Source organism: Ischnura elegans, chromosome 10 (assembly GCF_921293095.1).
Source record: "Ischnura elegans chromosome 10, ioIscEleg1.1, whole genome shotgun sequence".
Taxonomy (NCBI): Eukaryota; Metazoa; Arthropoda; class Insecta; order Odonata; family Coenagrionidae; genus Ischnura; species Ischnura elegans.
In genome coordinates, this window is record NC_060255.1 from 25562789 (window position 1) to 25578248 (window position 15460).

The following is a 15460-nucleotide window of genomic DNA, read 5'->3' on the forward strand; positions in this document are numbered from 1 at the left end:
TAGGCAAATATTTACCCTATCTGAAATACATGACACTCAAATATTTGTTAACTTAGACAACTTCATATCGATGAAGCTTTACATGCTGATTATTTCTTCACTCAATCAACACCACATTTTTTGGCCACTAAAGCTAAAATTTATATTATCAGGTTTATTTTTACTTAAATCAATACCTGTACATGCTCTTTATAGTCATATGAGCCATTTCAATCGATGACATTCGTCGAGTTTGTGCCTGCATTGGCATCTGGCTCTGGGGTGGAAGACCAGCAAAGCTGAGTCCTGCATAACCAATATTATCTTTGTAGTCTACAAGAAGCTTCTGAAAGTCTTCAATATCCAATGCTTCCTGTGGTGGGAACATGAATGCATTATTCAATATTATCAGATAGGAATTTTAAAATCAGTTTTTGGTGCATCTTGAACTCAAACTCATGGCTTCCAGAATTCTTTCCATTTTGAATAGCAAATAAGGCATTTATGAGTACATTCTAATCACCAATTTCTTTAAACATTCTAATGTGATAGAGTTTGAAAAATAAAGAGATGCATACTTTTTTGTTTTTTGCTCCTTTGCATTCTTCTTGAGTTAGAACCAATGAATAAACAATGGCCCTTTCACATGCATTTTGATGATGCTAAGAGCTTATACTGAACGGATCACTGCCACTGAGCTACTCCTTGGCCTCATGTACGGGTCTAGCATGGTTTCCGGTTGTTTACACTATTTTGAGCCATTCCATCCCTTAATGAAAGGTTATCCCTGATTGATTTCATGAACCAGAACTGTAATGGCATCACCACCACAAGAAAAAAGAGCGACAACTTTCTTATTTTATTATTTCAAACATATGATAAAATGGCTGACTAGGGAAAATTTTTTCCATTGTAACTTATCTTTCCTTTCCATTTAACAAATTGTGATTTCAGGTCATATTGAACTACACCTCCCCAATTAGCATTTTAACGTGATGCTGTGGAAAGAATTCCAGAAGCCAAACAGTAAGCTTAGGGAAACAAAAAAGGAGTGAGTGTGCACAGGGGTTTTTAGAAAAATGACAGATATTAGAATAATATTTTTGGCTCTCTTTCAAATCTTCATAGCATTTTATATCTTAGGCATGACTATGAGATAATGGAACTGATGCTTCCACAGAAGTATGCATGCACCAAAAATGAAAAACCAACAACAGTGTAGCTTGAAGCCTTCCCTTGAAGAGTAGTGAAGAAATGGGGTCAACTTACCACTTTTATTAGTTAGCCAACAAATTTAAAATAATCATTTTTTGCATCTGGTAATGTAAAAATCGTGAATCATCACAAAAATTGACTGTATATATTAGCTTTTAAATATATCAGTATAACAACGCCCCTGATAGGTTTTGAAACATACACTTAAAAAAATGTGATAAATTGAATATGCTGGGTTTTGATTCAATATCTTTTTGTGAGATGGCAATTAAAAAAGAATTTTTCTGACAAACCTTGTCTGATAGGCCAGCTGAGAGCATCATCGAATAAATAACATTTTGTATCTGCTCTTCTTCCAACTCAGCATTCACAGTATCCATTAAAGACCTAAGGAAAAAAATAGAAGACAGTCAATTCAACTATTTATAAATAAATATGAATAAAAGAGGCATTTGAGGGGCTTACTTTATCATGTTCATGAAATCTTCTCTTGTAAGACGTCCTAATCCATTTATGTCATACATGTCAAACATCAGTTTTGCCTTCTCATCAGCAGTTCCTGAAAACATACAGGCATTTGAAAAATTCCTCCAAAATTCAGATTTTTTAGTATATCTCAGGAGAAATGTTTTCCCTCATGGAAAATAGGTAATCTAAAAAATTCAACTCTGATGGCTAAAACACATATTAAAGTACTAATCATAGAAAAATATATGATACGTAACAAATTTGGAAATGTCAGTGTGTGACCAGAGCATTGTAACTATGTTTCAAAAGCTTTGGAATTGAAACATGATAAAAAGCATTTCGAAATTGTCAAAGAAACCTGGGATGGGCCTACAGAGATACACTCCTGGGTCCAGGCTCAAAAGTCAGAGGCTTTTATTCCCTGACCACCAGGAAAAGGGAGGACAAAGGGAAAGAAAAAAGACAAAGCCATTGTCATGATAAGGAGCCAGTTGACACCTTCTGGGTAAGGATATCCATCGATATATCGATAGATGCAGATGGAAAAGGATGGAGAATCCTGACGCTGTCATTTGAGCATCATGGGGGCTACCATACCAACACCAAATTTACCGTTCCTATAGACATGGGAGACTATCCTATGAGAAGAATGATCTGAAGATTTTAATTTATGTTGCAGTCCATTAAGGCTTACCTCTTACTCATTTTCCGTAGCTATCAATGCTTTTGGAACCTTTTCTCCTCTTGAAAGTGGTAACTTTTCAGTACATCTTACAGATTACAAGCAGTAAATTCAGTCAATGGCGCTCCATGACCTAAGAAGGGGTTGGAGTGCTGAACTGACTCTCTTCATTGTTCGGCACCTCTCCCACTCCCTCAACTTAACAGGTTCATCAAATATCACCAGTGGATTAACTTCAGCCTGTCATGACAATCTATTACAGTTGAGTGGTTTTTGGAGGAGGCGACATGCAGCTATGGTCATTTGCACAAAGGTAAGGTGCCAAGGGGAAAATGGCTTAACATCCTATCTGAGGAACAGAGTGCTGTACGTCAAGTGCCCCCCATAAAACCATGAAGCAAGGATATGAAAAAACTCTGCCCTAACCAGGATTTAAACCTGGATTTATTGGGTGGGAAGCCAACACTATAGCCACCACACTAACCCAATCCCCACAATATATTAATTTCAATGACTAATGAAAAATAGTAGGCACTGTATCATATAGGCACAGTCTAATAAAGGCTATTGAATCACTACCTTTAATACTACACCTACTATAAGTTCCCGATCGAAAAAATGGTGGCCGATATTGAAACACTTAAATGTGAATTTGAAGCTCTCAAAAACGATATTGCCCAGGATAAAACCTCAATCAAGAAAAAAGTGAAATTTTCTGATATAGTGAAGGCTGACGAAGAAAATGTGGCGAGTGATTGTGCCTTGTCTGATAAGTCGATGCAATCAGTCGGCAGTCTTGTTGCCCGGTGCTCAACACCCAAACAGGGTGCAAATTACCCAAAAACCACAACAGGTGTTTCCCCAAACTCTTCAGTTACAAAATTTGAAGATGTAAGAATCCTCAATCCTGAACTTGGAAATTCGGGGGTGTCCCACTCTTTGTCACACGATCCTGGAGTTCCGGTAAAAGCTGCCGTGGAAGTGAAACCTTATCATGCTGACGACGATACTAGTGGCTACATTACTGTACGTCGCCGTAGTAAATCCAAGAAAAAAACTTTCTTTGTGTGCGGGAATAACGTTGAGGATAAGGAAAATTCTTTTGGTTTGCCGCGAAGAGCGTGGTTCTATCTAAGCCGAATCAAGGTGGGAACGACGAGTTCACAGATAGTTAAGTACTTAAAATCCAAGTTCCCTGAGCATGAATTTTCTTGTGAAGTGATATCCACGAATGAAACAGGCTGTACCTTCAAGCTTGGAACTGATTATTCACTGATTAATGTTATGTATCAAAAATCTACTTGGCCGAATGGTGCGAAAGTTAGTAGATTTCATTTCAATCGTAAAGCATCGATCGAGTTGACTAATCTACCCAACGCCGATATTGGGCTAACAAGTACATCTGATAAACAAACAATAAATAAACTATCAAAGCCCCCAAGCAATGAGAGGGTTTTGAGATCAAACTCTGGAAACTTAAACCATAAACAGGAAACTCAAAACTCTGGAAACTCAAACGCTGTGCCCTTGTGACAAAATGCTACTACGACCAACACAAACACAGTGAGCCAATCTAAACACATCAAGAAGCCCCCCACCAAATTATTTGTAAAAGAAAATTGTTCTGCAAAGTTCCTTTTTGTAAATATTCAATGTCTTAGAAACAAATATTTTGAACTTGAGGTGGTATTAAATGAACTAGATACTGATGTGCTAGTTCTGGCAGAACACTGGCTCTCTATGGAAGAAATATCCACTAGCTCTTTAGAAGATTTCAATTTAGTGTCCTCATACTGCAGGAATCAATTTAAATGTGGTGGTGTGGCAATATATTGCCGATCTGAGGTTAATATTACTGAACTGAAAGTGAACTTCTCATCTGACAAATTATGTGAATGTGCTGCTGGTTTACTGAAAGTGAAACAACAAACTTACGCTGTGTTATCAATGTATAGAGCCCCAAGTGGAAATTTTGATGATTTTCTCTCTGTTTTGAACAATATTCTCATGTTTGTATTTAGTAGAAATGTAGATGGTGTTATGATCTTTGGGGATCTTAATATTAATTTTCTTGTTGACTCCTGCATGAAGTCCTCTCTCTCAAACTTGCTCACTTCTTTCGGACTACAGGTTATCAACACTGACCCCACAAGAACTACTCTCAAATGTCAGTCCCTCATCGACTATTTCATAACTGACATTTCTGAATCAAAACTACTATGCCAAACGCATGACACTGGCCTAACTGACCACTTCGGTCTCAATGTGACCATTGTTTTTGATAATCCCATTAAAAATTCTTCCCCAACCTATTCCATGAAAAGAATCTTCTCTGAAAATTCAATGATGGAATTTGTAACTGCCCTGGCTCAAGAGTCCTGGGATGATGTGTTTCTGGCCTCGGAATGTAATGAAAAATTCAATGCCTTCTATAATATTTTTATATCTTATTTTAACTCTGCATTCCCGCCCCGAAAAATCATGCAAAAGCAAGCAAATTATCAATCGAAAATCTACTCACCTGAGCTCAAAGCAATGTCACAGCATGTTCGCACTCTCCACTCTCAATACAAATTCAACAATCCTAATCTACGCCAAACGTATCTTATGGCCAGAAAAGAGTTTAAAACCCTCCTTTCTCATCATAGAAGATTGCATGTGGAAAATTACATCAACAACTCTTCAAATGTAGTTAAATCATCTTGGAAAGTAATAAGTAACTTAACGAATGCCTCCTCCCATAAAACCCACCCCTCATCCATGAACTTCAATGGCCAGACTTTCACCAACCCTGAAAAAATTGCAGACATGTTCAACTCTTATTTCTGCAACATTGCTTCGCAACTTGATGCAAATACCCCCTCTCCCAGTGAATTTCATTGTCACCCCTCACTTCACACAATGTTCCTCTCTCCAACTGTTCCTTCCGAGATTGTACAGACTATAAATTCTTTTAATAACTCTTATTCCGCAGGGCTTGGTGATATCCCTATGCCCATACTAAAAGCGGCATCTAATGTCATTGCTACGCCATTGGCTGAGATAGTAAACTCTTCCTTTTCTTCAGGCCAGTTCCCATCTACCATCAAACATTCGCGCGTAATCCCTGTGCACAAAAAAGGCTCAAACAGCAAAGCAGATAACTATAGACCCATATCAATCTTATCTGTTTTCTCAAAGCTGTTTGAAAAAGTGTTCCTCAAGCGATTGCACAACTATTTAACTACTTGTAACTTACTTCATGAAAACCAGCATGGCTTTAGGGCTGGAAAATCTACTAACTCGGCCTCTTTTGAGCTGATAAATAATATCCTACAGGGCCTCAATGATAAACTAGTCACAGTGGGAATCTTCTTTGATCTCACCAAGGCCTTTGACTTGATCGACCACAACATTCTGCAAAATAAGGTAAATGCTCTTGGTATCACTGGTCCAGTCCAGGATTGGATCATGTCATACCTAAGAGATAGGCATCAAACAGTATGCTATCAATGCAGTAGCACCAACTCAAGTATCAAATCGAGCCCCATGAAATCCACAAGGGGAGTGCCTCAAGGATCCCTCCTTGGCCCTATACTTTTCCTGCTCTACATCAACGATCTCCCTACTCATTTGTCTCATTCTAAAATCACTCTCTACGCGGATGACACCTCGACCATCATTACTGCAAATAATGCTCAAAATATTGTTGACCGGACTAACCTCACAATCAATGAAATGCATCAATGGTGTAAAAGGAACAAACTGATAGTTAACAACCAGAAAACTGTCTTCCTCCAATTCCTACATAAAAACTCCTTCAAAAAGGATCTTATCCCTCACATAGACAAAATCTCACAATCCTCTGATGTTGACACCACAAAGTTCCTTGGACTTCAAATCTCCACCAACCTTGATTGGGCACCTCACGTACAGGTCGTACTCAAAAAAATCTCCGTGGGTATATTTATGATTAGAAGGTTGTATCCGATTGTATCAATGGATACTTTAAAAATGGTATACTTCGCGAAAATTCATTCCCATATCTCTTATGGCATTCTGTTTTGGGGAAACTCACCTGCAGCAAAAAGAGCCTTTTCAGCCCAAAAACAAGCCATTAAAGCTATGTACCATGTCCCTATTTGCACTCCCGGTAAAATCTTCTTTGCTAAATCTAAAATCCTCACCCTCCCTTCTTTATATATCCTTACATGTGCCTGTTTTGTCAAAGCAAACCCTTCCCATTTTCTTCAAAACTCTACCTACCATGATCACCTCACCCGTTCTATAAATAACATCCATTCAAACAAATATTCCAGCTCTCTCTGCCTAAAAGGTCCCTACCACTCTGCCTCGATCCTATACAATAAAGTTCCCGATGAAATAAAAAATTGCAAATCACCTTCCGAATTCAAAAGGAGACTAAAAAGCCTCCTAGCTGAAAAATGCTATTACAGTATTAATGAATACCTGGAGGATGCATTATAAAGGAAATTTTCTAGATAGCAACTTGAATGCCTATAATTTTCCATACTTTCTGTTAGTATGTTTATAACCCTCTCAGCTCTGTTTCTAATGTTTTGTACATATAGTGAAATGATTATCTTGAGAATTCCCAAGAACCTGGAAAATTTTCAATCATGTATGTATGTTGGTATCTCATATTCAATCATGTATGTATGCTGGTATCTCATATTGACTTTAGCCTTGCAGATGTATAATTTGCCAATGGTGAAATAAATTTATTATTATTATTATTATTATTATTATTACCTTTTACTTCCTGTTTCACCCTCAAATTCCCTCACTAAACAGAAAGATATATTTCACCCTGATATTGCGAAATGATTTGAACCCCTAAACTTCAGAAGGTATTAATAAACCAACTCACCAAGATGAAATAACAAAAAATATCTTTCCGTTAATATGCCAGAAAGTCTCAAATCTATTTTTACCATTTACTCTAATAAGTAAAAAAAATTTAAATTCGGTAAATATTTTTATGTTCTTACCTTTCGCAAAAATGATCAAGATGTCCACAAATTCACGAAAAGAAATGTATCCATTTTTGTCTTTATCTACCAGAGCAAACATCTGAAATAATTAAAATAAATTCAAAATAATTGCAATCACAGCAAATAAATATTATTTTGATCCATATGCAGCCTTACCTTGTAAACAAATTCTGATTCAGGCTTCATACTCAATGCATCAGCAAATTCACTAACAGTTAGCTCAGTGTAGATGACTTCCCTAGCCTCGGTAGAGTCTAGATTCAAAATCTCTTCGGAACTATCAATGTTGAAAGCCTGAAATACAAGCATTAAATGTAATGAACCTAGAGAAAAATGAATAAGCTTAATAAACTTTAATTTTTAAATTTCTGAGCTCATGCATGATGCGTGATGTGCTACAATGATTGGCGTTTTTTTCAGAGATGCCAAATGTCTCCACATGGCCAAAATTCAAGATGATATTAATGAACACCTAAAAATTACCAATCAAATAGCAAACACAACAAAACATCATCCCAAGTAATTCCAAAACAAAAAAGAGGGTGACCAAGTGTAAATCAAAGATTAAGTCAAGTATACTGACCTGAGAAAAAACAACCCTGAAGAACATTTCCAATCTCTTTTGCCGATCAGCCCGTGTAACAGCAAGATGGAGAGCTGCCTTGAGACGAATTGATACTCTTTGTAATGAAATTTTTATTTCATCGGCAAAAATATCCAAAAGCTGAAGGAAATTCTCTCTCTGAAATTCACTGTCGAATTTAACAACCTAATCAGACAAAAAAAACCTTGACTATGCATTTAAACAAGTTAAATTTCTCCAATAATAATGTCAGTAATTAACAAAGGAAAGTTATCAAGGATTAATGATTAAAAAATTCCACTGTATTAGCAAATTATTGTTAATTTTAAAATGGTAGACAGCTAAAAATGCAAACTAAATTGACCATGGCCATTCAGGAGATGAATGCAATGCTAGACACAAATGGGAAATCAATTTGCTGACAGCTATCACCAACAGATGAACAATGAGTAATAAAGCTGCCCCAACAATGCCGCTTCATTTTGGATGATTATTTGGGGAGAGACGTCAATGAAGGATCGAAGCACTTCAAACTGCAGCTCATAATTAAAAAAATGCTAACTTCGAAGGTAAAGCTGGTGCTTCGACAGAAAATATAAGATGCTGGCGTTACTATTATTGGAAATTGCAATTGAATGTAATTCCAAGTGAACAAAATCTTGCCTTTTCAGTACATTTATCCTGCATGTTTGAAAAATTTGTCTATTAACCATGATATTGGCTGATTTCCTTCCCTCCCAATATCCTCCCTCTCTGTGAGTCTCTTCCCTCTCATACTGCTCCCACCCATCTTGATTCTCTCCTTAAGCTTCTCTCTCTCTCCACGTTTTCATACACCTCTTCCATTTGACATCCACATGCCTCCTCATTATCTTTCTCATGCGGCATATCTTTAGTGCCTTACTTATCAAAATTGTACATGCCCAGTTTATCCAATTAATAATGGAGGAAATCGTATACTAGTAAAGCATATGCTACCACTATCAGCCTCAGTGGCACAGCGAGGGGGAGGTCCAAAGGGTCCGGACCCCGCCAAAATATAAATACACAATTTCTTTCCTTCATAAAAAAAAATATATATTGAAAATTCATGAAATTACTAAATATTTCTTTGACAGATGAAATTTTTTTTCCATTATGAAAAGTGCTAAAATTACTTTAAAACCCTTACTTAGTACCCTGTTTTTCAAAAATTTTCCACCCTGGTTTTGGACCACCCATCCCCAAACGAAATTCCTGGCAACCCCACTGATCAGCCTACTAGATTTTTTTCATTTCTCGCGGAATATTAATCTCAATGTGTCGTTCACAACAAAGAAAATTCAAATTTATCACATTGTCTTCCTCTTCTGACCAGTACAAGTGCAAGTCGGAGTAGGAGTCATGGCAGCTTGCCTGTCTCATTTGTACTGGTCGCTGGAATTGTGGTGCTCCATTTTTCTTTTTATAGCTTGTTTTCCTTCTTCTTCGACTTAAACAGCTACTTGTCTTGTGAGAATGGAAATTGCTGTATGTTAAACTTCTTCATTTCCGGTTACTACCGTGTAGGTTGCTTTGGTGATGACAACAGTTTCACAGGCACTGCTGCCAGCGTCTTCAGGTCAAAAATACCAGTTCAATGTTTTCGCCCTCATTATATAGGGCCCTGTAGCCATCAGTTTTTACAGCTGCTCTCCCAATAGTTTGCTTGGGTAATCTCCTCCAATGGGCATCTAGATGGTATCCATCATCATGATTAAAATTGTCTGTTCCGGCAATTTCAATAGATTCTCGTATTATTCTGGGGTAATACCTGGTGTCTTCAACAATTATCTTAGCTTTAAATTAATTTAATAAATTATTAATTTTAATCATGACAATGGATGTATTGGTATTACTAAAGTAGAATATGTTTCCATGCTCTTTTCAACTTTCCAATAAAGCAGCTACCTCCACTGTTGCAGATGACAACTGCCTTTAGTAAAACATGTGTAGAATCATCGCCACGGACTGGGTGCCTATTTCTAAGTCAATAAAATGGAGGTTTCACAAACTGAATGGTTTTCTACAAAGTTTACCCAATATTTAGGATCAGGATTAGGAGTGTTATTTTTTTAATTGTTGTCATTTCGCTGTGTAATGGTTCTTAAATCAGAAAACTCATGATAATATAGGTTGATAAGTACAACTAGATGTATTTACATGTACATGTATTTACCTGAGATAAACACGCTAGTTAAAAATGTTACTTACCAAATCATATTCATGGCTTACTCTCAGCATAATGTGAGGACTTCCATTTACCACAAAAATCTCTAGATGAGATGAGTGTGCTACATCCATGAATCTTAAGAGACTCCCCTTCTGGCTCAGAATTTGTACCTGTTTCTTGGCTGAATTTAGCATTAAGACAACTCGGCGAGAAGGTTCTTTTCGTCCAATCCATTCCTCAACTAGAAATAGTTGAAAGAAAGTCAGTGCCTAGGATTACTTCAGGACCAAAGCATACTGCAAAGAATGAACTACTTACCTGAAAATGGAGTGTTTGCTTCCAAATCTGAAAAAGACTCTCTGACCCTTCCTGATATTTTCAATTGTTTCTTGGATTCCAATTGTTCCTTCCAGTTGATCATCAAAATAAGAAGAGTTATCAAGCCTTGAAAAGACAGGTTTCAGGTTCAAATGAAAAGTATGTTAAAAAAGGTCATTTTCTTTCATTATGAAATGTACTTTTTAAATCAAGGTTGATTAATGCTGAAGAGGATGGTGACTGGCTATCTTACATGAAAACCATTCAGAAATAAACATTTGAAAACCCCTTTGCAATGCTTATAAATTGCAAAGCTTACAAAAGCTCTCTGATTCGGCTTCAGTGAAACCTTCACAAATCCTGTAGAAAACCTCTTCGTAGCATTTACCTAACAGCTTTTAATTACCTAACCAACACCTTTTCATTAGGCACAAAAAAGCCCCCAGTAATTTCTCTTGACAACCTCCAGAAAAACACTTACTGTCGTAATTTTTTCCTCAAAGTGGTTTTCATTGAGATACACAAAACCTCTTTCATCTCTAAAATTTCAGATCCTCTTGAAATCTACATAATTTAGTTTAAAGTATACCAGGACTAGCCGTGGTGATAACTTTTATGGGAGTCACCCGCTATGCACATTGTGCGAAAAATCCATAGAGAAAAAATCATTTGCATTATCAGAAAAAATCTACTGCAGCACCATCCCAACAGCATATGGAATTCCGAAAATTTAGATAATGGGATCGATTCCCTGACCAAGGCAACCAGCTATTTCTCACAAATTTCTGAGAAGGAAAATTGTACCACAAGGATAAAGGGCTGTTCAGAGAAACTAACAAGGGGATTGGAATTTGCAAACTTAAAAAGTTTAAAATTCTAAAAGTTTTCTCACTTAAAATTCAAAATTTTCCTTCATAACTCTGAGATTTCAATGATAATAAAATCAATATTTTTACCATTGTACATGAATATGATCATTTTTTCCTCCTAAACCAAGCATACAGGGAGTAAACATGAATATGTTCACCTTTGAGGTAGATGGGTGAAGATTCCTGCCTACAAATCCTAGGGACATAGATTTGAGTCCCACCTTGGCCTCTCTTGGCTAACAGCAGCTATGCTATAATAATTACAGGTCATTTCAGCCCTGGAGACAGATTGATCTGCCTAAAGTTCATCTACATCTCAGGGTTGCACGACTTACCCTGATGATTGGGGGGATGAAAACATGTAAAAGTTTTAAGATGTTACTCACCCACAATAATGATTCCAAGTCCAGTATAGGTCATGGCAAATGCAGTCTCACTTCCCCAAAAATAATCATAAGTCTGAGGTTGTTTACACTTTTCAATCAAAGAATCATCTATAGGAGGAAGATAAAAGCATGTCCTCCACTTTTCCGATGAAACATTCCAGCATTGTCCATTATTTAATTGGTCATGGCAGCTACTGTGAAGTTCGTTTTCTGAATTATGAAAAAAAATTAATACCTCACCTATGATAGGTATAGAGTATAACTGCATCATGCAGCACCACTAGAGACAATAATGAATCATTCTAGTTCACTTTAAAACTATTTCAAACTCTGAGGCTATATTTACCATTTTCTGGGGCCATGAAAGGATTTAGCTGGATGTCACCTAAACCCATTTTTGTAACTGTCATAACAATGTCATAAATTGTTATCTTCTCAATTCTTCTCACTTCTTCTTTCGTGAACAAGCTAAATTTGAAAGTAATAAAACAGTCAGAGGATACAATAATGTAATGGTAATACACATGTAGGAAAAAAAGACACTGTGTTCAGGATATATGTAGTCTGCAGATTTTTTCATAAGTCAAATTCATGAGCATAGGGACCAAAGTAGTGGTGGCAAATAAACTTTAAGAAAATCCATGCTAAAAACTAGAGATGGGTCGAATAGCAGATTTCTCGAATTCGAATATCGAATTCGAATATTAAATCATTGCTCGAATATTCGAATACCTCGAATTTCGAATACCTCGAATACTAAATGATGAATGCTGGTATGTTTGACTCGGTTGCCTATGCAGCAGGCAACACAAGATTTTGGGGAGTAATTTTGATTTCCTTTAAATGATTCGAACAGGAATTTAGCTGATTAATGAATATTTTAATTTTATGGAAACAATTGGGCATATAATTAATTCAACTAACATCGCTTTACCCTCACTCTTGCTGCCAAGTGCTAGCTGGCAATCTGAGGCAATTCGCAAAATACAAGCTCTTTTCCTCCGGATTTTCTTCAATTATTTTGTTAGTTATTATTATTAGTCCACCTTTGGGAGTTCTCACGAGATAAGAAGATGAATTCGAATTGCTATCAGGGAGAAACCAAATATTCTGAGAAAATATCCCTTTGTCTGGGACTGTAACAATAAAGATTTATAGCACCACTCATAAATTGTAACTTGACATAGGCGGATCCAGGGGGGGGGCACGGGGGCACGTGCCCCCCCCAGACCCTCAAAAATATGCAAGGTTTTTAATACGGTCCCATTATCATTGCATTCGTTTTGTATTAAGAGGTATCCTTGTGCCCCACCCAGAACAAAATCCTGGATACGGCCTTGCTTGTGCCCCTCCCAGAAAGAAATCCTGGATCCGCCCCTGTAACTTGATATATGTTTTCGGAAAAAAATACGGCATCAACTCCCGAGAAGCTCTGCTGCTCATATCGAGTTTCGCCAGAATGCTAAGTCTCCGTCGTATTTTGATATTTATTTCTTTGCGTAAAATGCTTAAATAAACTCAGAAATACGTCGTGTTTGGTCTTATTCTTTTTGAAATTACGCGCACATTACATATATTTAAATTCAATAAAGGTGTAACATCAATTGACGAAAGTCATTCTTAGACACCTTTTGTGCTAATAGATGACTCATGCAGCGGTTGACCTCCACAGAAATGGGGAACTTCGAAGCTGGTAGGGAAAAAAAGGTCAGTGGGGGAGAAAAGGGAGGGCCCGAAACAGGTTTCTATTGTTCTCGTGTAACTTGGTATTATTTTCGAAGCCAAGGTCTTCGTAATATGATCCCTGCGCGAGCTGTGACCTTTTTTTTTCGAAGAAGAGGAAAGCCTCAGAGGGGGGCTAGTGCTGAATGGAGAGGGATACCGGATCTTGGGAAATGCGCTAATGTAAGTATCCCGCGGTACTCACACAGCAGTTGACCTCCAGAAATGGGGAACTTCGAAGTAGGTAGCCAGAAAAAGGTCAGTGGGTGAGAAAAGGGGGGAGGGCGTGAAACACGTTTTTATTGTTCTCGTAACTCAATATTTTTTTCGAAGCAGGGGACTTCATAATGCGATCCCTGCGCGATCTGGGACCTTTTGTTTGATTTCGGAGAAGAGGAAAGCGGTTGAGGCAAGTGCTGAATGGAGGGGGATAGCGGATCGTGAGAAATGCCCTAAGGTTGCTATCCCACGGCACTGAGGTTCTCCTGGTGGGGGGAATCGGGGATTTTCGGATTTTTTCACCCGACCATTTTCGGTTCCCCTCGTCGAACTCTTTTCACCGCTAAAATCCACGAATTTGATGTAATTCGTCAACTTGCGTAAAACGGCACTGCGAGCACTAAACGACTAGAGTTCTCTTCATTTTTCCGAGTCGACCAACGACGTGCATGCGACAGTGTATGACGCGAAATTCAAAGTATTCGAGGTATTCGAGGCGGTACTTTTCGCATAATTATTCGAAACCTCGAATATCGAATACTTTCTAATATTCGAGGTATTCGAGTATTCGCGGATACTATTCGCACATCTCTACTAAAAACTTTCACAGGAGGTTAAAAAAAACAATAACCTTGGCAAAGCTGAGAAATATATTTAAATTCTCAATTTAAAGAAAGAATAGAATGAGATACATACATTGATAGAATCTCATAACAACAAAAAAATGCAGAGAAATACACTAAATATAAAAGTTGTTACAATGGTCATTTCATATCAATTCATTCATACATAAAAAGGGCAGAGAATGTCAAGTGGAATAATTATTTCAACAAGGACAATACCACTTAAAGAGAATCTGCTTTTCTTGGGCAAGCGACTGAGTGAGAAAATTAAGGGCAGCTGACATTTTCTCATTACTGGAGAATTTGTTGATGTCAACATTGGGGGGGAGGGGGGAGGAGTGGAAGCCACATCTACCTGATTAAGCAATTGACTAAGCGATAGAGGGGGACATAAATAATGGCTAGGACAGCTGCCATTAAAATTCTGTAGGTGTAGGAAACAAATATCTATCCAAGGTGGGGATAATAGTTGCCATTTGCTACTGACCACAAGTTTCTAAGATTGAATTCTTATACAACAATTTTCAATTCGTTATTTATTTACATTTTCTACACTGGAGGGGAATTTCTTTAGCGCTAAAATTATTGATACGTATTTAACTATAAAGAATGGGAAGTTTAGGGAGGAGTAATTATTTAACGATCTTTCACAGTATAAAATCAAAAACAAAAAGCATTCTAAGAATTCTAGTGTAAAGAAACACCAAAAATGTTTTTAAAAAAAGCCACTAAAGACAGTATAAGGTGGTGGAAACAAAATCAAACATTTTTTCATTACTTATAGAAAGGTTTGAAATTACAAAATTTAATACATCAAAGTGCCAATTTTCCAGTTGGGCTGACTTTGTATAATTGAAGGTTTACTGTATTGAAACTTGATTTAGAATAAAAGATTCAATAAGTTGATGAAATGACTTACCCATTATTCAGATTGGCATACCAAAACCGATCACCATCTCTTATCCTTCTGAACTGATTGCTTATTATTTTTCGGAACAATTCACCTGGTCCATTGGAAGTTTCTAAAAGACCACCAACCCAAAGGTCTATATCATCCAAAGAATTGTTATATAACTTCTTCATTTTTGGTATTATCTGCGAATTTGAATCAATAGTGTAATTAGAACTACTTCTACAGCAACTACACTGAAAGAGTGATATCCGGAAAAATGGATTTTGAAAATAAAAATGATTTGATGCACCAAAAAGTT

At 37.1% G+C, this 15460-nt stretch overlaps 1 protein-coding gene across 1 annotated transcript in view; it reads right to left on the reverse strand.

Moving 5' to 3' along the window:
* LOC124167279 (dual oxidase 2-like) overlaps positions 1–15460 on the reverse strand; it is a 57794-nt gene that overhangs the window by 14865 nt on the left and 27469 nt on the right. The window contains exons 12-22 of the mRNA XM_046545194.1: positions 15169–15344; positions 12032–12153; positions 11686–11895; positions 10431–10556; positions 10154–10353; positions 7922–8107; positions 7495–7632; positions 7336–7417; positions 1660–1753; positions 1488–1581; positions 177–352 (exon numbers count right to left, since the gene is read on the reverse strand). Coding sequence (XP_046401150.1) covers positions 177–352; positions 1488–1581; positions 1660–1753; positions 7336–7417; positions 7495–7632; positions 7922–8107; positions 10154–10353; positions 10431–10556; positions 11686–11895; positions 12032–12153; positions 15169–15344 — 1604 coding nt within the window. The remainder of the gene's footprint in view (positions 1–176; positions 353–1487; positions 1582–1659; positions 1754–7335; positions 7418–7494; positions 7633–7921; positions 8108–10153; positions 10354–10430; positions 10557–11685; positions 11896–12031; positions 12154–15168; positions 15345–15460) is intronic.